At 36.7% G+C, this 22,208-nt stretch overlaps 1 protein-coding gene across 5 annotated transcripts in view; it reads left to right on the top strand.

Annotated features, from left to right (window-relative positions):
* ARHGAP8 (Rho GTPase activating protein 8) overlaps positions 1 to 22,208 on the top strand; it is a 90,753-nt gene that overhangs the window by 29,825 nt on the left and 38,720 nt on the right. For all 5 annotated transcript variants that reach the window (XM_050712703.1, XM_050712705.1, XM_035550970.2 and 2 more), the window contains 5 exons: positions 8,936 to 9,023; positions 11,744 to 11,875; positions 14,912 to 14,998; positions 17,929 to 18,027; positions 19,143 to 19,253. In XM_050712703.1, the coding sequence (XP_050568660.1) occupies positions 8,936 to 9,023; positions 11,744 to 11,875; positions 14,912 to 14,998; positions 17,929 to 18,027; positions 19,143 to 19,253 (517 nt within the window). The remainder of the gene's footprint in view (positions 1 to 8,935; positions 9,024 to 11,743; positions 11,876 to 14,911; positions 14,999 to 17,928; positions 18,028 to 19,142; positions 19,254 to 22,208) is intronic.

Here is a 22,208-nt window from a genome sequence, read left to right as displayed (position 1 = left end):
TCATTTTATGTGTATGCCTTTGCCTTATTCCTGTATTAGAAAATGGGAATGTGCTTAAGTGTAGTCTAGAGTGAAAACAATAGTGGTTTATAAAGAGACCTCCTGGTAGTGGTAGCATTCATTGATTCTTCTTGGAACTTCCTTCATATCAGTGTTTGCTTGGAGTACAATCCAAACATTAGGTATGCTCCTGGTATAAATTTGCTGAAGTAAGTGGAGGTATTCGCAAGATGAATCTTGGCTGAAAGATTGGATTTTCTATGATGTTTTTTGCCTTAATATAGCAGTCTTTTGTAGGGAAAACATGTCCCCTAGTCTTTGTCTAAGCTTGGAAAAGAGTGACTTTAGCTGCCATTTCAGTCAGAAATACATGATGGGATTTTGCAAGTCTACTGGACAATTTTAATGCAAAGCACAAGCCAGGAACTGTGCTTCAGAATGCAGTATACGTGCATGTAAAATAATTCTGATAGTAGAGTATAAGATGGGAACATAGAGGTGTGCATATGCATGCAGAAACATGTAGGAGGTAAAATACCATCCAAAGACATGCTTCACCTCCACAAAAGGAGACCTCCCTATCCCTGCTGTTAACTGGAGTGGAGTCAGGTTTGAATGCTTTCTGGATTTACATTCAAGTGAGGAAAGGATGAGCTCTTCAGATCTCTTTCCCATCTTGCAAGAGGCCCGTCCCTTTTGAAACAAATCATTTTAAAATGATTAATACTTGGTTATTATGATTTTAATAATCTCTTTGAAAAAGAGAAAGTGTAATTTCAGTGTTTGGAATGGCTGTTTTAAAGCAATTTTAAAAGCTGTTCCTTCAGTTTAAATTCTGTCCTTGAAAGACAATGAGATGTATTGTTTGAAGTGACTGAAGAAAAAGAAGGAATTCAGGTGAAAATATTTGCAGTGATTTACCCATCTCTTACAATAATCTAACTTCCAAGTTATTAAAAAAAATAAGATTCCTCTTCACTTCTTGTAAATTGACTTGTACATGCTTTCTATAACAATAGGTTTGACTACGTGCAATGGAGATTTCTGAGTTGTATTTATACATTGTGAAACAAATAAATAAAAACAGGGAATATTTTTAAAAGGTGTAAGCTTTAATTATTTTTTGTTAATTATGTTGGTTTATCTCATTAACACCAAAGTGCAGCTGACTATTCTAAGCACGTGTAAATGGAACAGTTCTGCAATGCTGGTTCTTTTTATTTCCATCTTTAAGGAGAAATTTCAGTCTGCTGCCTAAAAAGAAAGTAGATTTTTTTTTTTTGTGGCAAAAAGGAAGGGACATATAAGCATATAAGATGTATCAAGCTTCCCAGTTTTCTATGGTTTGCTTCTATAATATCATTGCTGATAACTTTTTATAGTACTTTTTTTTTTTTAACGTGTGATGATTTTGAATGAGTCTGTCCCCGATGCTTATGTTTTCATTAACTACCAGTTACATCTTCTTATGTGTTTGATTAAACTTTCTAATGGAAGTAAAGTTTTGATTAAACTTTCTAATGGAAGTAAAGTGTGTTATTGTTTTAACTCTGTATTTTGCTTATCATTTTTTCTGCTTTTCTGGTTATATTTAAAGATTTGAAATGTTGGTTCTTTGGGAGAGACTGACTATATTTTTCTTTGAGCTTCATTTCATACACATTTATGATTTTAGACTTGTGCATTAGAAACTGATTTAAATTGTGCCACGTAGATCAGACTGTGAAAGATAGTGGTAATGTAGTTTTTGTGACATGTAAGGAGAAACAGTAGTGAATTACCTAATAAGACTAAGACATGGGTCTTTATAACGTTCAGGCCATATCATTGACAGCTTTGCCACTTCCTGCAATACCTTCAGGAGCAGATTTGTAGTATATAAATTGCAGTGCAACAAGAAAGAACTGTGTTTAAAACTTTTCTTCTTAAAAGAAAAAAAAATGGACAAAGTAAATCATATTTGCAAAGGGTAATCCTGAAATTGTTATCTTTGGCATTATATCAAGAATAATACCCTTTTGGTGAAAACAAAAAATCAACTGGAGAGACCTAAGACTTGGACACTTTTCAAAAAGGAAACTGAGGGCTTTGTAACTTATCTGCAGTACAAGAGAAGATGTTAATGTGGACTTTGCACTTTAGGAAGCCTGTTCTAACCATTTGGTTGTTGTCATTTTAAATACGTGGGTTCAAATCCTTCAGGCAGGAATTGAGTTTGGATTTTCCACATTGAGACAGTTTTTCTGTTGCTTCTTTCTCCAACTATTTCCTTCTCAGAATGTCAAATAAAACAAATCCTTTTCTCACTTTTGAACATCAGCCTGCAATAGTGTCACTTTTAAAGACAGAGCAGAGTTAATTTCATCAAAATATATGGACATGTTTTCTTGTTGAATCTGAGAAAATACAGAGAATCAGCCAGATGTACCTGTGTTTAGACGTTTGGTTCAGGAATGACTTTAACTCACTGGTATTTCAGCTAATTTTCCATACTTTAAGAATAGCACAGATGAAATGTAAATAATTAATTACACTAAAAAGCAATCTGTCCCTTTGCTTTCATCTGGCCTGAAGAAAATGTGCTGTGGCAAAGTATTTCTCTTAGTCAAAATTTAGAAGAAAAATTGTCCATGGAGGAATCTCTGATGGGGAATATTTATTTTCCAAAGGGAATGTATAAGGGTCTTGATGCAGGAAATCTCTGAAATAGTCACTTACAGTAGTTCCTTTTTAGGAACCCTCCTGAGCATATACTTGATTTTAATTACAATTTTAGCACTTTCCAGAGTTAGACAGGTACAGTGCAGGTGCCATCCTCTCACAGAAAATTGGTTTCTAAATAAATGGGTGAACCTGTGGAGCATTCAGAGGGATGAATACAAAGAGAGAACTTTGTGAAATCAAAATGGGTTGACTTGGCATTTAGAGTTGATGTCACTCCCAGTATCTATTCGGGGAATCCAATCTCTGTCCTGAAGGATAAACAGCTGGCTCATTATCACAATTTTTGGCCATCTTAAAGCTGAAGTATTAAAATATCCATTGTAATGTACTTTCGTATGATCAGCCGGGGTGATCAGTGCCAGATGAAAGAGGACTCGAGTCTCTACATGTAAAGGTATAAGCTTCTACTGCTAATGTTGAGACTCAGCTGTTATCTCTAATGTTGAGACTCAAAGATATCTTGCCTGTGTATTTCTTAGCCAAGTGAGAAGTTTGTCATTATTGATGGGCAAAGACCCATATGGTATTAATTGTGGGTGTATTTATTGTCCATCCATTACTCAGCCTGGGCAAAACATAGAAGTTTAATAATGGCCTTTTCACAACCCTATATTTCTCTGAATCAGAGAGAGCAGGAGGAGGCTAGAAAGCACAGTTTGTCTTACCATTTATCACAGTGTAATTGAGATTTAAACTAATTTTCATGAGCTTAAATTCTGTGAAAGAAACAGATACAGGAGCAAGTCTTTTCACTGTCGTAGCATGTCTCCTGGATTTTGACCCAGCTTCTACTCCTGCTGAAACCAATGGCAAAACTTCCATGGACTTTAGGATCTCACTTTGTTTTATTGTAATTGATAATTTGTGGTGTAATTGTAATTGCGATTGATAATGACAAGCTTCAGTGAAATAAAATAATATTTCACTTTTCACTTATAAAATGGTAATGTTTAGGATCATCAGAATAAAGGCTTTTAAAAAGTCATGCTAAAATTGCAGCATTCAAAAGATCTTGTTTGCAAATCGGAATGATCTGTATCATTGGAAAAAAAACTTAATTTGCAAGAAGCAGTAAGTGCTGTGCCATCCAAATTCTTAATTAAAAAGGAGAACAATACCTTTTCTCACGTGCCCTTCCTTGTCTCTTACTGTAACTTTTTTTTTTTGGTACTGCAAAGTTTGATATCAAAAGGGATGTATGAATCATATCCGATTCAGAGAAATACACACAAATAAAATGCCAGTGGATATCTTGTATTTTAATGGGCATAAATCTTATTCTGGACACTGCACTTCTCACACTCCTCTTCACTCACGAAGCGTAGAGGAAGAGGTTGGTTTTGCAGGGCTGAGCTCACAGAAATGACTCAGCAGTGTGCACAGTCCTGAGACTGCCTGAGATTTCTGTATATACATACTTTACCTGTGAATGCGTCTGCATGATACCAAGGGACTGACATAAAGGCAGTATCCTCCTGTCCATGGGCAAGAGAAATCTATCAGACGTTTCTTGTGCATGAGGGCAGAATTTGAGCCAGGGGATTTGCCGACATGAAAAAGATAAGGGCAGGAAGATAGAGATTGTTGGTTAGAGGAGTTTGGGTGCCCACGCAGTTAAGACACTCCATCTTTGGGAATGCTTCTGGAATGCTTGGAGCTCAAAAAGTATAGAAGGATAAGGGGAGGAGCACATCTCCAGGGACTGTAGAACAGGTTATCATCTGAAAGTGTTTGGTAATGTGGAACAAAGTAGATTAACACAAAACTGTATTTTTGACCTGAAAGTAAAACATCAAGGAACAAAGCTGAAATTGCACTTTTTTTTTTTTTTTTTTGCATTGTCCCCTGGAGAGAGTTGAGGCATCTTTCTGTTCTAACTTATTTAATTCCAAGTACTAGGAAAATACAGGTTTTTGTGGAACAAATGCATACTCTGTGCTGGTTTAAAATCAGCATACTTCAAATTGCACTCTGTTAATTATGACTGCTGTTCCCCACTTTACCCTTCAAACTGCACTTTCACGTGGTTGGGTAAAAGTTGTATCCCCAAAGTCCTGGGCTTCAAACTGTTTCGGACTGAGAAGCAAACACTCTAGAGCAACAGGAGTTTTGCAGGGTGCTCGGTCACAGCCCTTCTGCTGGAGGGCAAGGGAGATCTGCTTGGCTTTGCATCAACACTTCATGTGTCTTCTAAAAAAAATTATGTTTTTCAAAGCATTATTGATGCCCATGCAAAAATAGCCATCTCTTCCCTTCATTATCTGTCACCAATAGTGGGAACCTGGCACTGCTTAATTTAGTTTTTAGTCAAGTTGAGGTTCTCAGTCAGTGTTTCAGATTTGTGGTTGTTGCCCTGATGGCTCTGTGTGATGGGAAAACAAGATTCTGTTCTCTGCTCTGCTGGTAGTTTTGACAAAGCCACTCTGGCTTAATTTTCCCATCACTGAAACTAGGAAATGGTGTTTATAAATGTTCTAAGCGTATCTGCTTGCACTCTTTTATAAAGGTAGGTGTTTTTTTTCTGCCTTTTCAATCAGACAGTTGAATGCAACCAACAGTAACAATTAGTGACTCATTTAGTAATTTAACTGGAATCATTTTTTGGATTTATTTTGCTCATAAAAATGGTTGTCTCTAACAAATAAAATATTCCACAGTGTACTGTAACACAGCAGTTTTTCCACAAACAAGTCATGATTTAGAGAACAATCTTTTATTAATGTTTTAATTTAATTTAAGTACATCATTCATATTAATGCTTATCACATTATAATGCCTTTATAAGTGCTCTGAGAACATCAAATAAGACACTTAAATATAACTTCAGGAAATAAAATTATGGCCTATTTAAGAGCAATATATACGTGTACCTGAGTACATATAATTGTGTTGTTATGCATATCTTTCCTTGAGTAGTGCTTAAGCACCTTATTTAACACAGGAGTCAGAATTTATCATTAATGTGGCAGGGGGCACTGGACCATGGGGGATGAAAAAGTACCTTCAAGAAAGAAAATAAAAATAAGCAGCCAACCTAAAAAGAACAGGAGAAAGTCACCATCCAGCAGAGAAAACTATGTTGTGGAAGTCAAAACTACAGGACTAAAGTGTTAATTGCTAAAAGTAAAGCTGAGTTAGATCTTTAAAGGATGTTAGAGCAAATAGCAAAAGTTTCTTTGGTTTTATAAAGAGAGAAAAAGGAGAAAAATGATCTGTGAAATGGGAGTGGGGTGGACATCAGAGATAATCCAGCTATAGCTGTCAAATTAAATTAATACTTCATCTTGGTTTTCAGTAAAGATGATGTTGATATTATTAGAAAATCTTTTAAGTTCTGTGTGTGATGTTCATCTGCAATTTATTACCTAACTCTTCACCTGACACCTACCTAACTCTTCACCTTGACAAGCTAACTCACCCATGTTTAGGAAAGATGCATTCAAGACTGGACCAGTGTAGAAAATAGCTAGATCGGAGAAGGGGGACTCTTAAAAGATAGAGAACTAGCTTGTTTGTAAACAGCAAAATGCAGGCTGAGAGGGGATATGATTCTTGCCTAGATATTCCTTCAGGATGCTAAACAATACTGGAGGAGAAGAGCTGTTTCACCTGAGTCATGTCATTGTCCCACAAACAAATTTGTTCAAACTTGCTATGACTTTTAGATTGGAATTGAGAAAGAAAGGCTGCATGTTGTCAAACCATTGAGCAGTATGAGCAAGAACCAGAAAAACCTAACTGGTATTCAAGATGGAGCTTGACAAGTCAATGGAAGGGTTATGGGTATGGTTCCTGGTGATAACACAGGCTTGGAAATTATAATGCAGAAGATGTCTCCCAGTCGGCATTCATAAGTGAAAAGTCCTTAAGAGTTAATCTTGTGTCTTCCATCCCTTTTCTCCTACCACACCTAAAACAGAATTGCTTTAAGAAGAAGTAATAATAATAATAGTAATAAATAAATAAATAAATAATAATAATAATAATAATAAAACCCAATACTGTCCCATTGTGACCTCTGGGATGCATATTACTGTCAATGGTGCGTTTTCATGGAAACTGTGTGTTTTTAAAGCTGGGAAATACTCTGTTCATTCAGATCATGTAGTTTGAATCAACATCAGTAATACAAACTAGGACAGCTTTTCTACCCAGTTGTCATAGAAATGTAAGATTTTTTTTTTATTATTCATTAAGTTACTATGTTATAGAGTTAACTTGCCCCATTTTACTTCTTGCTTATTCATTCCAGCTACATACATACATACAGAGGAGGAAGGAGAACAACAATTATAAAGAATATCTAAAAAAAGGCAAATTATTAACTTTATTGTACTCTACTGGTATCAAAGCCAAACTTCAATGTTTTAATGGAAATAGAAGCAAGGATTAAATATAGCTTAGTTTGGATATTGAAATTAGACCAATAATGTCTCAAATATTAATTCAGTTGAAACATCCTGGTCCGCTGAAGGGAGGACCATTCAGTGGATAAGGAATTGGCTTGAAGGCCGCACCCAGAGAGTGGTGGTCAATGGCTCCATGTCCAAGTGGAGGCTGGTGACAAGTGGTGTCCCTCAGGGGTCTGTACTGGGACCAGTGCTATTTAATATCTTTACTAATGACATAGGCAGTGGCATCGGGTGCACCCTCAGAAAGTTTGCAGGTGACACCAAGCTGAGTGGTGTGGTCAATACAAGAGAAGGAAGGGATGCCACCCAAAGGGACCTGGACAAGCTCGAGAAGTGGGCCCACCTGAGCCTAAGGAGGTTCAGCAAGGCTAAGTGCAAGGTGCTGCACCTGGGTCGGGGCAGCCCCAGACATGAGGACAGACTGGGAGAAGAACTCATTGAGAGCAGCCCTGCAGAGAAGGACTTGAGGGTTCTGGTGGACCAAAAGCTCGGCATGAGCCACCAGTGAGCGCTTGCAGCCCAGAAGACCAACTGCACCCTGGGCTGCATCAACAGAGGCATGGCCAGCAGCAGGTCAAGGGAGGGGATTGTCCCCCTCTGCTCTGCCTTGTGAGGCCCCACTTGGAGTGCCACAGCCAGCTCTGGGGCCCCCAGCACCATAAGGATGTGGGCCTGTTGGAGCAGGTCCAGAGCAGGGCCACAAGGATGATCAGAGGGCTGTAGCACCTCTCCTATGAAGAAAGGCTGAGAGAGCTGGGGCTATTCAGCCTGAAAAAGAAAAGGCTCCAGGATGACCTTATTGCAGCTTTTCGATACTTAAAGGAGTCTTATAAAAAAGATGGAGAGCAACATTTTGCTTGTTCAGATAATGACAGGACAAAGGGAAATAGTTTTAAACTAGATGATATTTAAAGTCCCTTCCAACCCAAGCCATTCTATGATTTTCTGATATATTTCTGAATTATTTTAATAGAATTGATATCTTTCGTATAGATATATGTTAAGATCTTAACACCTCACAGTCTTCAGTGCAGTTACCTTCAGTATGATCATTGCTTTACTTCTGAGTCTGGATTTCCAGACAGCAGAACTTGAGTGTTGGGTAGGCATTGGCATGATCACCAGCCTTGTCTATAGAGACAGCATGGGTGAAGTTGTCACGAGCTGAAGAGTACAAAGAAATGGAGTGCAACAATATGTGCTTTGCCAGAGGGGCTAAAGGATGGTGTCTTAATGATCTTCAGATTATAAAAAGCAAAGGTGTTTACCCTATTTATTGTTTTAGATTGGATCTGAATGTAGCAGTGCTTTTGGAAAAGTATCTAAGAAAGCTTAATTTGGTTAAAATATTGACTTAAATGTTTGACAAAGCAGATGCCAGAAGTGTGTGTAGCAGAACAGTATTTTTATAAATTCCAGAAATAAGGCATGAAGAGTTTAAAAATGTCACTTCTAAGACTACTAGAGAAAGCCAGCCTGTTTTCTTCCATTCCTGAATTCTGTGAGAGGACTTAACTGTTCTTTCAGGAGCTGCATACTACCAGCCACCCTTTGAATGTGACTTTCTCAGCTTAGTTGCCTCAGTTGCCCAGCAGCTGCTTCATTTCACTACAGTGGTGGCCAAACTGATTTCTGTAGGCAACGTTATTTGATTATGGAGTTTCACAGGGTGTTGAGTAGAGCTGAGAAATACAAAGGTAGCTCCCAATATCAGAAGATACAAGCTTTTCCTTCAGATCACTGAGGTCTCACTGCATAAGTAAGTGAATGTTGTCTTTACTAACTGTTTTGTTCACTAGGTGATGACAATTCTGGAAGGAAGGTGATTACCTTCAGTTGCTGCCGTATGCCCCCTTCTCACCAGCTCAATCACACCAGATTGCTGGAGTAAGTTTCTCTCAATCTTCTGTGTGGACTACTTTACATTTTATGTGTGAACTTCTATTAGCTTGTTTCCAGATGAATGAGCTTTCAGGGCAGAGAAGCAGGAGGCAGAGAGTGAAAAGAAAAAAGAATGCATGACCTACTAGTGTTAATACTAAATCAATGAAATGTAGATGAAACCGTCAGTTACTTCACTTGGAATATTGACTAGCAGAAGCAATGCACTGTGTACTGAAATTAACTTGGTGTCATGATTTTATTAATGAATTCTGATAGTATTTTAAAATGGAATTTATGATGAGGACCAGTAAGAGAGGAGGAATTCTAGTATTTTAGTGCTCTATATGTATGTTCTCATGAATAGCAAGGTTTTCCTTAATTGGCTATACTTCAGCTCCTAAATCACTTAACAAGAAGTTTTTGTTATTTACGTGTTAGTGTTTTTCCTCTTTGTATAAAATGGCCTGCATTAAGTACAATATTATTATACTTAGCTCTCTTATATCTCACTTTGTAATATTTCTTTTTGTTTAAAAGAGGATATAACTGTAAAATCACAATGTTCTTCCTTATAAACTTGCTGCAGCAAGGACATGTTTCTGCTGTGACTCACAGTTTGTCATTACAATGAGATCTGTTCTGCCATGAAATGCTTGTTCTTATTAAGTATTTTAAATCTTTTTGGAGTTCTTGTACAGCCACCATTGCCAAAATGTTTGAGCACCTTTCAACCATCAGTACCCATCACCCTTGTGAAGGACAGAAGTGTTCTTATCTCAACTTTTGAGAAGCAGAGAGGAGTGTTTGAGACCATGTTACTTCATTTGTGTGCTCATCACGCCTAGCATATCTCCACAGCCTTAAGCCAAAGCTTGCTGTGTAACACATGGGGAGCGTTAGCACCTAGGAATAAGAGCCACACCAGTCAGCACCTAACCTGGAGGAGTTACCTGCACAGATTAATAGGAAATGCCAAAGAAAGGAGTGTGACAATCCACATTATCAGATCTAAATACCTTCCTCAGTTCTGCAGGGAGGCACCTTGATGAAACTAGGATTTCTAGCCCTAGGACTCTCCTGGACTTGAACACTTAAATGTTTTTCTGTATCTGAGCCTACATCAAATTCGCTTTGAAAGTCTGTGCTAAGAGAGAGAACTGAAGGCAAATGTCTGAATGTGAAGCTGCCAATGTAACTATCAAGTGATCTGTGTTAGAGTAGATCACTTGATAGTAGTTAGCCTAAGATGTTGAATTTTGAGGAAAAAACTGTGGAGTAGATCCAGATTGGCAGGTGTTTTGTGATTAAATCACTTAGAGAATTGATTTGGTAAAGCTTTTATAATGTCCCTCCAATTCTGTTACAGGCATGGAACAGGTAATTGTACAGAAACATTGTTTATTTTATGCCCACAAAGCTCTCGATTGTTTTTAGAAGTACAGGCTTTCTGTATGCAATGTGGCAAGGAATTTGCATGCTATAAAATAAAATATGAGGCTCTCTTTTTGTAAGAGTATCTGTTTAGGTATATTTTGATTTCAGACTCTTTTTTCAGATTCTTTTTTTTTTTCCAAGTCTTGAACAACTGTTACCACTACTTCCATTAAAATACCATTTAATACTCAAGTCAGGGATCAAAACAGCACTATATTAATTGAAATGGCATTCCTTGTCCCAGACTATTCTCAGTCTTAAGATTTACAGTATGATGGGCGAATAAGTAGATCAGTAAGACTGTGGGAGTGCAGTGTAGCAGTGAAGTTATCTGCTTTTGCATAAGTGAATACTCAGTGTCCTTCATACTTGCAAATAGCCACAGCCTAATAAATGTCACTGGAAACTATTTTGTTGAATGAAAAAGGCTTACATGGAGTTAAGAATGATAGCTGGGGCTCTGTTGCAGAATAATAAGATAGCATTGAGAATGACTTGAGAAAGTTCAAATCTGACACAGCAAGAAATGAGGCCAGATTGTACTCCTCCATCATTGCTTTATTTGAATCATTGAGCTGTGTAATAGACCATACAGTGTTTTCAGTTGTAGGAGAAAGGGAAGACAAAAGCATCTTACGCTATACCATAAAAGAATCAATGTACAGAAATCTTCTTATAAAACATGCAGTATTATTTCAAGATGGGATAAGTAGTGTAGTTCTTTAAATTAGTTTTAAAGGAAATGATCTATGAATGTAGTCCCTATATCACAAACAGGGGAAAGGCAAACATATTCAAGAAAACAGTTTACAGTAACCAGTTGTAATTAGCAGTAATTAGGGTTAATGGATTTTTTTGAGAATTTAAAATGGTTTAAATTGAGAGGAAAAAAAAAAAGATGTATTATTTTGAAAAGTAAAACTTGGCTAATAGAAAGGAATTTACAAAGACCAGAAAAACAGCAAAAATAGAAGTCACTGTCAGTTAAAATGCATCCTTTAAAGCATTTCTTGGAAAGCACAGTCCTATATTGTCTTCATCTTTTAGTGATTTGTGAACACCATCATTTTTGTAATTAATTATGTTCTTTTAAATTTCATGCTTTGTACTGAGGTGGAATTATTGACAACACTGTCACTAAAGCAAGACGAACTTTTTTGATAAATACATTGAAGCAAGCATGAATCTGCAGTCATGAGTGTTCAGAGCAAAAATAGCACATTTATTTCTCAGTTAAGAATCCCATCCAGTAAACTGTCTTAAAATTAAAATGTTCTCTTTCTTCTCAGGTACTTGAAGTATACTCTGGACCAGTATGTAGAGAATGATTATATGGTTGTCTACTTTCACTATGGCTTGAAGAGTCTGAATAAACCATCTCTGAAATGGTTACAAACTGCCTACAAAGAATTTGACAGGAAGTATGTCTCCAAAATATTTGATTTACTCGTTCTTTTGTGTAATGTCTGTAGCTAACTTCTGTGAAGGAAGCATATTTATCCCGATCCACCCGCAGCTAGCTGTTGAGTTTATTTTGCCATTGCAGATTTTTGTAATTATCTCAGTCTGTTGGTTCTCTTATAAATATCTTCTGTAAAGTATTCACAAATGTCCTAGGTGTTGGAATGGTTATACAAATATATGAAAAGCCTTGGGATCAAGAACTGAGAGGCGCTGCCTTTCTGTGCACTATTTAACAAGAAGCCTGTGGCACGCCATTAGCCATCATTCTCTATAATCTCACAGTTGTGTGTGAACCTTTAATCATCTTAAGGCTAGGGTCTATATGAAAAGGGAGAGATTAGTTTCTAACAGATCATTTCACACAGCACTTGTGGCATTCATTGTTATATGTAAAGCCTGAAGGGACCCCTGCGCTTTGTATATGCCTGTCCTTTGGAGCAACAATGGCTACTGCTGATGACTTCTTTTTTAGGGGGTTGGATGTGGTGTGGTCTAGGCCAAAGCTTCTCTATATATAGCATTTCAAAAGTGAAAACTAAATATCTGATGTTTATTCTCTGAAAATGAGTACTTATCAATGGAACTGTAAGTTCCTGTTGAAATGAGTTAGGCTTTTACTTGGTTGCAAGTTGTTACTTGTTTTACTTGTTTTTGTAAGTTGGCTTCAAGAGAGCAACATGACTGGAAGCAAGAACATACATAAATGGCTCTTTGCTGATAGTGGAAGTGTACAACTGTGTGCGTACTGGGGAGATGGTTTGTACATGTCTAATTTTTTTCCATTTTGGAGCTGGAACAAGAAGTAAATCTCCAAAAAGACACTGTGAAAAAGATTACTGAGTGTTTCTAGACTAAGCTGGAATGTAAATACATGAGCATTTCACACTGCACACCACCGTGCTTTGAAAATGGAAGTTGAAATGTGTACAAAAACACTTGGTTGTCTAGTGCCAGAGCTCAGTCTTTTGAATCTTACCCAGTAGCATTCTGAAACTCTAAAATCCACTATGCAAGAAAATGAGGTTGTGCATAGAGCTGCAGTGGGAAGGCATCATCTGAAGCATCTAACTGCTTTCATGAGAGACTGCTCTTGGCTCAGCAACAGACCAAGAAAGCTTATTTTTTTTCTAGTAGGTTTCTGAATATGTTTACTAGAATGCATCTATTGCTTCTATAAATAGGGTACGGGAGAATAAAGGCAAGGGATCTCCTGTATTTTGTATTTGGTGAAAGGTTTGGACTACAATACTGGTTTTTGCTGTACTCTGACGGTTCCTGAAAATAAATCACTGTAAGGAACTAGAAGCCTACCCTATTGTATTCTTTTTCTTATGAGACAATCCCGAACTAATTTACAGCAGTGCTATGGGGAGAGGCATTACGAGGGGTAATATCTTCTTCAGTTTTGTTGCCTTCTGACCTGCGAATACCTCTGGTGTACAGTGTGACTGGGTTAGGCCAGAAATCTGTTTTCTCTGTTCTCCCATCCTAACCCAGAAAGCAGGACAACCAAAGAGGAACAGATAAAACCAGGTAGCTGGGAAAAAGCAGGCAACTTTACACTCATCGTTTTATACACAATGAAGTTCTTAGCATACTGTCATTGAGAAGCTCACAGCGGTATTTACAGCACAACATAAATGTTCAGCTGTACTAGCCAGATTGGGGGAGGGGGGGGAGGGGAAAGCACCTTTCAGACCTCTTCCATGCATGTGTTTTGGGGATCAAATAAAAGAAAGAAAAGAAGAGAGTACAAAGGAAGATAGTAATTAGCTAGCGTCATGAAAGTAAATGTTTAACTGGAATAGTTTCAAAAGAATAGATCTTGTTTTTAAGCAGAAGCTCACTGAAGTCTTTTGGGCATTTAATTACAGCTCAGGAAAATGTGAAGTATGTAAACTTCCATAGAAGTAATGGCTTATGACCGCTGCTTCACGATGCAAAAAAGACTTAAAATATAAACATCAGTAAAACACCTTAGATGTTCTGCTTGTTAGTTTTTATCATTGAATTTGAATTCTTATCCACAGTGGTGCCTGTTGCACAGGAGGATAGTTCTTGCTTGTGTATGATACTGGCTTTGTAAAAACAATGCTATTTTTATTCAAAGATATATGGGCCCAGTTAAAACCCAAAAGGAAAAGCTGTTGTAACTGCTGAGTTGGACCCTTTTTTCCTCTTACCATAACCTGTTACATGAAGATTTTTCTTAATAGTTAATGATTGTTTTTTTTAGCAATGAATGGTGAACACCAGGGAGGCTTCCCTACTGGGAATAAAACGTAGCAATCTATAAGAAACAGTTTATATAGAAAAGCAGGGTATTTGATTATGTGTTTTCTCAATTTCATTTTGCAGTAAGATTGAATAAAATCAGAGTCTTTTTGTGCAGCCTGGTTTCCATTTCAGTTTCAGCCTACTAGGATCTGTTGAGTACCATGTTATAACAATGTAAAATCAGGCAACGCTGTAATAAAGTCTTTTGTTTTAAATGAAGGGGACCATCTGATATAAAACAAAGTGTAATTTGTGTCAACTTTGGTAATAATGACCAAAGCAAGACAAAAGTAGTAAGAAAGAAAAAGATTAGGTGTAAATTTTACATCTGAAAATTTAGAAAATTTCTCCAGTGTGAAACTCTTTTAAGCAGAAAATAATGGGAAATGAAGGAAAGTCGGTTTCTATGATTCTTCCTTCTCTTCTCAATTTTTTTCAAGTTGCCACTTCTCTCATAATTTCCCTTCCACTCTCCAGTTATTAAGCTCTCAAGACAACAGACATTGTTTAGGAATGTTATACTATTGTATCATCAAAACTGACCTTTTATTTATTTATTTATTCATTCGTTTCATATTGAGTTTCTTCTGAATTAGGTCTTTTTAAGAATGCTGTATGATATTGCTGTAATAATAGCTTTCATTCAGTTTTATCTATTCAATTCTACAGTCTGTGATAATGAAAAATGTTCTAACAATTTCATTTTCTTCTACTAGGTATAAGAAAAACCTTAAAGCACTGTATGTTGTACATCCAACGAACTTCATAAAAATTCTGTGGAATATTTTTAAACCTCTTATAAGGTACTTGGCAGGTTATTCAACACATTTTTCTGTTTATTTAAGGATGATTTGTTCTCTAATAATTCGCTCTTAAAAAGCTTGAAGTAAAATATATCAGGTAACAGCACAACACCCATTTAAATTGCCTTGAACTACTGTGTAAGGTGAGTTTAAGCTTGGTTATGAATAATAGGGTAGAGGATTTTTTCTTTCTAAGAAAAGGCAGTCTCGATATATAGTAGGTTCATTGGTATGTTAAAGTAAACACCACTTTAAAACGTAATTATTCTGTGGCCCATGAATGACTTTTTTGTCCTGTTTAACAGTACTTAGCACAAGAGAACTGGGTCCCTGACTGGAGTTACTGGGTTGTATGGTAAAGCAGATAATGAATGCTTAACCTTTGATCTGATCTCAAATGCTGAGATGAATAGGAATGATGTTACTCGTGTGTTCAAAGTTAATAGATAAGCCCTGAAGTACCCATAAGAATTTGAGATGGAGGGTATAATGTTGAATGTATTTTACTGGTGGATTCTTTTCCTTTGCGTAGTAGAAACCAATGGTAGTAGCTACATGAAACCAGCAACAACGGACGGATACTGATAAGTGCTAAGTTGGTTGGGATTTCTTAAGATTTTGCTCCTGAACTTCTGTCACTTTCAAATTCTAACATTTTGCAAAATATATTATGAATGTCCTCATGGTTAAAGGAATAAAGCAACTTATCTCGAGAAACCATAACGAACGAACTACTGATGTCTGTTATGGCAGCCAATTATTTAATTATAAAGGGGAAATCTAAATTCTAGACAGAACGGAACATGCAAGAAGCGTGTGAAAATAAAAAAAATAATTACAGCTTGAAATCATTCTGGAATCTGTTGTTCTTGAAACAAGAAGAATTACTGTAGATACTTATTTTGACTGGCAGTGAAATAAATGCCAGAGATCCAGGACAGAGACCACTAGTGAGCAAAGTGTGACAGAAGTAGGAGATGTCAGAAGTTTTAAGGAAACAGAAACATTCTTAATCTGTATTAAAAGACTCAGACATGGCCAACTTCTTTCTCAGAGGCAGCTGAGAATGATTTGTGGGGTATCGAGAAGTCAGCTTCAGGCCTAAGATGTCAAGCCAGGCATTGTGTGGTTAAGGAACAAAGCTTAGTGGGGAAGGAAAGCTGTTGTCTGGGTGTACTCAGTGATCATACCACAGCATGGAACCAGTACTGGCTCCAGGATTTGGCCGCATACTTTTATAACCCTCCTTGCACTTCAAATTTTTGACAGGAATAACATACCTTGGGTGTTAATGCGCTTGGTGGACCCACAGGTGGATAACCACCATGTTATTTGTCTAGAATAATAATTGGCTGATAATACTTAGAAAAGAAGAAGTTAGTTTACTTTTCAAGTATTCATTTTCTCTGGATATTAAGATGATAAATAAAATTAATACTTTTTTTTTTTTTCTTACAAAAGTATGTTACACTGATACACTGGCATTTAAATCCTTGTTTACTTCGGATGTGAAAATGAGTGATACTGATAAACTTAAGCATTTGTATCTGGCATAGAAAATTCAAACCAGGACTTGTAACCTTAGATGCATGATCATCTTGCTGAACACCCTGCTTTCATCGGGATTGGGTATTCTTGGTTGTACTCAACTTTTACCACTGTATACCTGGATAATTGTTTTGACTCTGATCTGGTAATACTCTACTCGTTAAAAACAAAGCAACCAACCAAACAAAACAACACCACATGACCAACAGAAATTTGTACACTGAGAATAATAATAATGATTATTATGACATGTCATATGTCATAATTACTATGTCATAATAATACTAAGTATTATGAGAAAATAATTGAAAGTATGAGTAAACTCTGAAAAGTCCCTAAGTCACTTACAGAGAATTCTTTGTTAGCCCTTACTTATAATTTTGAAATCACAGGCCAAAAAAAAAATAATGCTTGGAAAAAAGACAAGCTGAAAAGCTCTGAAGTTGTACACACAGGGACAGATAGCTATCAGAGTTACAAAATCACTTGTCTGCTAGCAAAATTTTGCACTTTGCAATTAAAAGCTCCTAAAATTCTGAAGCAACTTGCATTTGTACCATCTCCCACTAGAGGGAGAGTGTGTATATATGTTTGACAGTTCACTGATAAATTTATTACTGTGAGAGAATTTTTCTCCAGTTTTGCTATCAAAGTAACTTGCAGCAAAGTACAGTTTTTATCGTAAACACCTACTACTTTTCTTGACAATTCATTACAGGACAGATATTTTGTATTGCAGAAAAATATGAAATTATTTTGGACCACCTGTAACTGAAACTCAAGACCTAACTACTGATAGTTGGTACTTCGAATTTGAAAGTCTGTTTTGTGCAATTTGTCACAAGAGCCTTATTATTCGAGTTGTTTCCTAGAAGCTATGCAGCCCTTTCCAAAACAGATACATAATGATGGCCCAGCACTTCAAGGGTATACACTGTCCACTCTTTGAAAGTCTTGCCCGTCACTTACTACTTCATAGTTTTTGTCTACAGTCCCATTATTTTGTCTTTTGGTAGGGAGGAATACCTAAATAACACCAACGTGGTCTGTTGGCCACGTAAAAGAAGTTAACAGTTCTGTTAGCAAGCCTTGTAATGCTATGTGAAAGCTGTTTTTCAGTGTAGTTTAAAGCAGTGTTTTTCATATCTATGCAAATCACAAAACATTCAGATGGAAGTCAGTTATTTTTATTCAAATCAGACTCTCAGGCATGCACTGTATGTTTGATCATATGAAATGAAATACATCTTATGTCTCCTGCTGCTTCAATTACAGTCTAATTTTGAGTTGCATCAGCACTTACATTTTTGTAATGGAAACTAAACCCTTCATAAATGTTCCTCTCATGCTGATTTTTATACTTCTTTGCAATTTTTTTTTAGCCATAAGTTTGGGAAAAAAATCACCTACTTGAACTATTTAAGTGACCTGAGAGAACATCTCAAATATGACCAGCTTAATATTCCTCAAGAAGTCATCCAGTAAGTGGCAAGTTTCAAATACTTGGTCTCACCTTTTAACAGGTAGGGTTGTGTCATGTTCATTGTATTCCAAGCAGAATCTAATCCTATTTCTTCAATGATTCAAAGTCTAATTTACCTATCTGTGCTTGGCTGGATTTAATTCTGAAAGCTGCATTGTCATGAAAGACATGCTAAAGTTTTTCACGTTTACAGAGGAGAACCCTATATAGTTTTCTACAGATCTGAAACATCTACATCTCAGTTTTGGAGCATTTTCTTCATATAATTGCAGCCTCTCTGTGAGCATTAACAAAACCAATCCATATGTTGTTACTGCTTGTGAATACCACATAATGTTCATGGGCAAAAATAACAATCCTGACGTCTTTGCTTGCATATTGTAACAGATCAAGTGACTTCCTTTTGATAAGAGCATTCACAATCAGCAAAGAGTTGATTGATTTTAAACTTTATGGATACATCTATTGTTAGCAGATCCATTAGTTTTATGTTGTGTATGTATGTGTGTTAGGGAGGAGTAATGGAGAGGGAAAGAAAAAGACATGCACCGGGTATACATGCCAAAATTGTCAAGTGCTGGTATTAGTGTCAATAACAGTATTTACGACTCAATGCTTTACATGGAAATGCTTTGATGTACTGACAGGAAGTGATTTTATGTCACTGCTGAATGAAAGTAACCGGAAGCTTTGATTGTGACTGTTATTGATGCCTGTTGTGTTTTTACACACCTTTTTTGTAAATAGGGAATAACAGAAAATACCTTACAGCTCTAAGGTTATAAATTGGATTGCATGGCTGCAAAAGAGATGGAAGTTATATTTTGCACAGCAAATAGGCTTTAAATTATAATGTGTTCCTATTTTTTTATGTTAGTGCACTCCGTTGGCTGAAGCAAAAAACTCTTCTGTGTCTTGCTTAAGGATTCTTCTGCAAATACTACTTTAAAAATTCCCTAATTCTTACATTAAATTAAATGTAAATTCTGTAAGACCTGCAGCATATACACTATTGTCAGGAGTTTAGTATTCTGAACAAAAATGGTACCTCTTTGTACATGCAGTTTGTCAGCTGTGATGCAGAGAACATCAATGATTTCTTGATTTTTGCAGACATGATGAAAATCTTCGGGGGAAACAGAAGGGAAAACTGCCACCTGTTGTTAAAATTCCTCCACCAAGACCACCTCTACCTACCCAGCAATTTGGAGTCAGCCTACAATAGTAAGCCATGAGATTTCTATAATACAAGATTTCTATATCCTGCAGCCTTCTATAATGTGCAAATTCACTGGACACAAAGTCAACAGATGTTTCATTTAGTATATGTTTAGTTTCTCATTCTCTTTGAAAGCCGTAAAACTACAGAGCTAGAAAGTAGCTTTTATGAATCCAGGACAGGTCTTAGTCCCTGTGACAAACAATAACAACAAGAACAAAAAAAAAAAAAAAAAAAAAAAAAACTTCTAACTTCCAACCATAGTCATTTCTGTCAGAGATATGGAAAACTATCTTCCTATGGCATCCTTCTCAAGAGCGGCTGACAAATACTGTTTGCATTCAATAAAAACAGTTCAGTTTGTCTGATCCATGGACATTTGTCGGATTTCTTCCCACCCCCAAGTCTGCTCTTCTGGTTCTAATGATTCAGCTTTAAACGAGATATAAAATATATATAATTTTCCCCTGGTTAAATGTTAAGCATCAGTCCTCTCTGGAAGGCCTGATATTAGAACAATCAATATCTATTGTGTAAGAGCTACTATGACATTAACTTTTATGATATCTCTTTAGAGTCTAACTTAACACTTTAAACGTGACTAACTCACTTTCCTAATTCAGAAAATATCTTTTAGGTGGGCTTCACTGGGTCATTAAGAAGGACAATGTTTTAAGCCACTGCTTCAGTAGTAAAGGTGGGACTGTTGGCTGGCATCAGGGCATGCTGTCACTTGCCTCCAGCCCAGCCTGGCTGCTCAAGCAGCTCTATCTAACCTCTCACAGGCTTATGCGATCAGACAGCATGTTGTGTGCCACAATTACCATCTGCTACTGGTATTTTATTTCTCTGTGCCTGAACAGTGTCTCTGAACAGTGTGTTTGACTGAGTTGCACATCATGAGTGTGCAGGGGCTATCCTTCCTGACTCTGCTGCTTTCCAGTTGTGTTACCATCAGCAAACCACATCCTTCTTACATGCCTCAACCTTTGCAAGTATATAGAGGGTGGCTGCTTTAAAAAGAACTTTTCTGTGGAAGATCTGTCAGTGGAGAATCACTGAGAGAGGCATTACTATCATTTTTGGTCTGGAGAGTTCTACCACTCACTAAGGAGGCTCCTTGCGTGAGTTCAGTTCAGAGCACTCTGATGTCCAAAACTGAAGCATTGTGGATATTCATCGTCTGCCCACATTTGTCCAGATCACTTCTTGCAGAAGAGGTAGTGCTGCATCACCATGTAGAAATTACAAATAAACAAATCCCCTACAATCTATAAATGAGTAGATGAACTGATTTTTATTGGATTTAAAAGGTCTTACCTTTTTTTGAAAAGTAAAGCTGATGAAGGAGAGAGAATGGTATGTGTTGAGAGCTTCTAAAATCCAAACCAAAAGAAAGTATTAGCTTTTATCTTGATGAATTAACTGCTTTTGCTGATTCCTTCTACTTTTATGTTCTCTATAGTCTGTAATGTCAAAATGTCAGTGACCTCCCACCAAAGAGACAGGTGAGGTTGTTTCTGTTTTCTGAAGAGGGCTGCAGGGATAACCTGATTTTATTTTGTATAGGTTTATGGGAATATATCTGCTATGTGCTGCCTATTTCATTATAGTCCAGTAGAAACTGTATTATCAGGGATGCTGCTGAGAGAAAGCTACTGTCATTAAAGGACTATTTCTCTGTGGAGTTTTTTTTTTTTTTCTGTAGCTTAAGAAAAGGAAAAATAAAGACCCATAGGCCTGAGGTTTTGCCAGTTTCTGTACTTCTGGGATGATGATCTTTATTCAGGCAGTTAAAGGATGGTGAATGAGATTATCCAAAACCCTCATAGATGGCCTAATTTTGATCAGATATTTCACAATGGTATCCCAATGACTTCTGGCTATGGAGAGTGGTATACCCATCTCCTTTTGAATGTTTCTCCCTAAAAGCAGCAGGCAATGCTGTCTTAGGTAACACTTCCTCATTTAACTTTTTTCTCGGTTTGTATTTGTTAATGCATTTGTTTTTCATAGCTGTAATTAAAAATTAGAACAACAAAAAGTGACGAAGCAGTGGTTCAAGATCTCTCATTTTCATCCAGTGGGCAGGCGAAAAAAATCCTGGTTTGGTAGAACAGCAAAACAAAACTGAAGGAAGTTTCCATCTAGACACTGAGAAATAACTGTTTGGGACCAGTGTCTCATCTTGGACTAATCTGTTAAATCACGAAGACATTTTTAACCTTGTAGAGTTGGATTTTCAAAATGACATCAGGCAACTGGGCATTTAAAAATCGTGGAAAATCTGTGAGAGCTGTGAGTGTAATACTTGGAAATGTAATATATACTGAATTGGGTTTAATTTACGAGTTAGCTGAAGGACTTATTATCAGGTTAGTTCAAAACTTTTATTTCTTATGTTACCCTCCTCTGCTCATGATCCAAAATCTGAGTTTAAGTCTTCTTTTGATCTCTTTAACCCCTCAGTGTCAACTTATGCTCTATGTGGGGGCAAGAAACAAACACCAAGCTGACTTTATATCTTTAAAGTGCAAAATTATATTTATGTTGAATCCCAAAGGTGATTGTTTATGCAGAGAGGAAGAAAATAAACCTATAAATACATAGGTATCACTGAAGGAATATGTGATGACATTTGAGGGGTATGGGCCACAGTTAGCAGTCATCATGTTACTCATGAGGAGTACATACAGGCAGAAAGCATTTTTGGTCATTTCAGCCATGTTATAGCTGCACACTCTCAGGCATTTTGTTTGTGTCCCATAATTTAAGATCGCTATTTTAGACCTTTCCAATGTTTCAAAAATATGTGTATACTAGTTTTTTGTGTAATTCTGTTACTTGAAGTATGGAATTATAGAGGGATTTTCAGAAATTTTAGTCTGTTTTTAAAGAGCTTTTCTGTGAATCAAGGTGCTGTTGTTGCATGATGCAATGAAATGGGTGGAGGTGTAGAG

This window comes from Cygnus atratus, chromosome 1 (genome assembly GCF_013377495.2).
Source record: "Cygnus atratus isolate AKBS03 ecotype Queensland, Australia chromosome 1, CAtr_DNAZoo_HiC_assembly, whole genome shotgun sequence".
NCBI classification, from domain to species: Eukaryota; Metazoa; Chordata; class Aves; order Anseriformes; family Anatidae; genus Cygnus; species Cygnus atratus.
The sequence above is the reverse complement of the archived record's forward strand: the minus strand, read 5'-3'. Positions and strand labels throughout refer to the sequence as shown.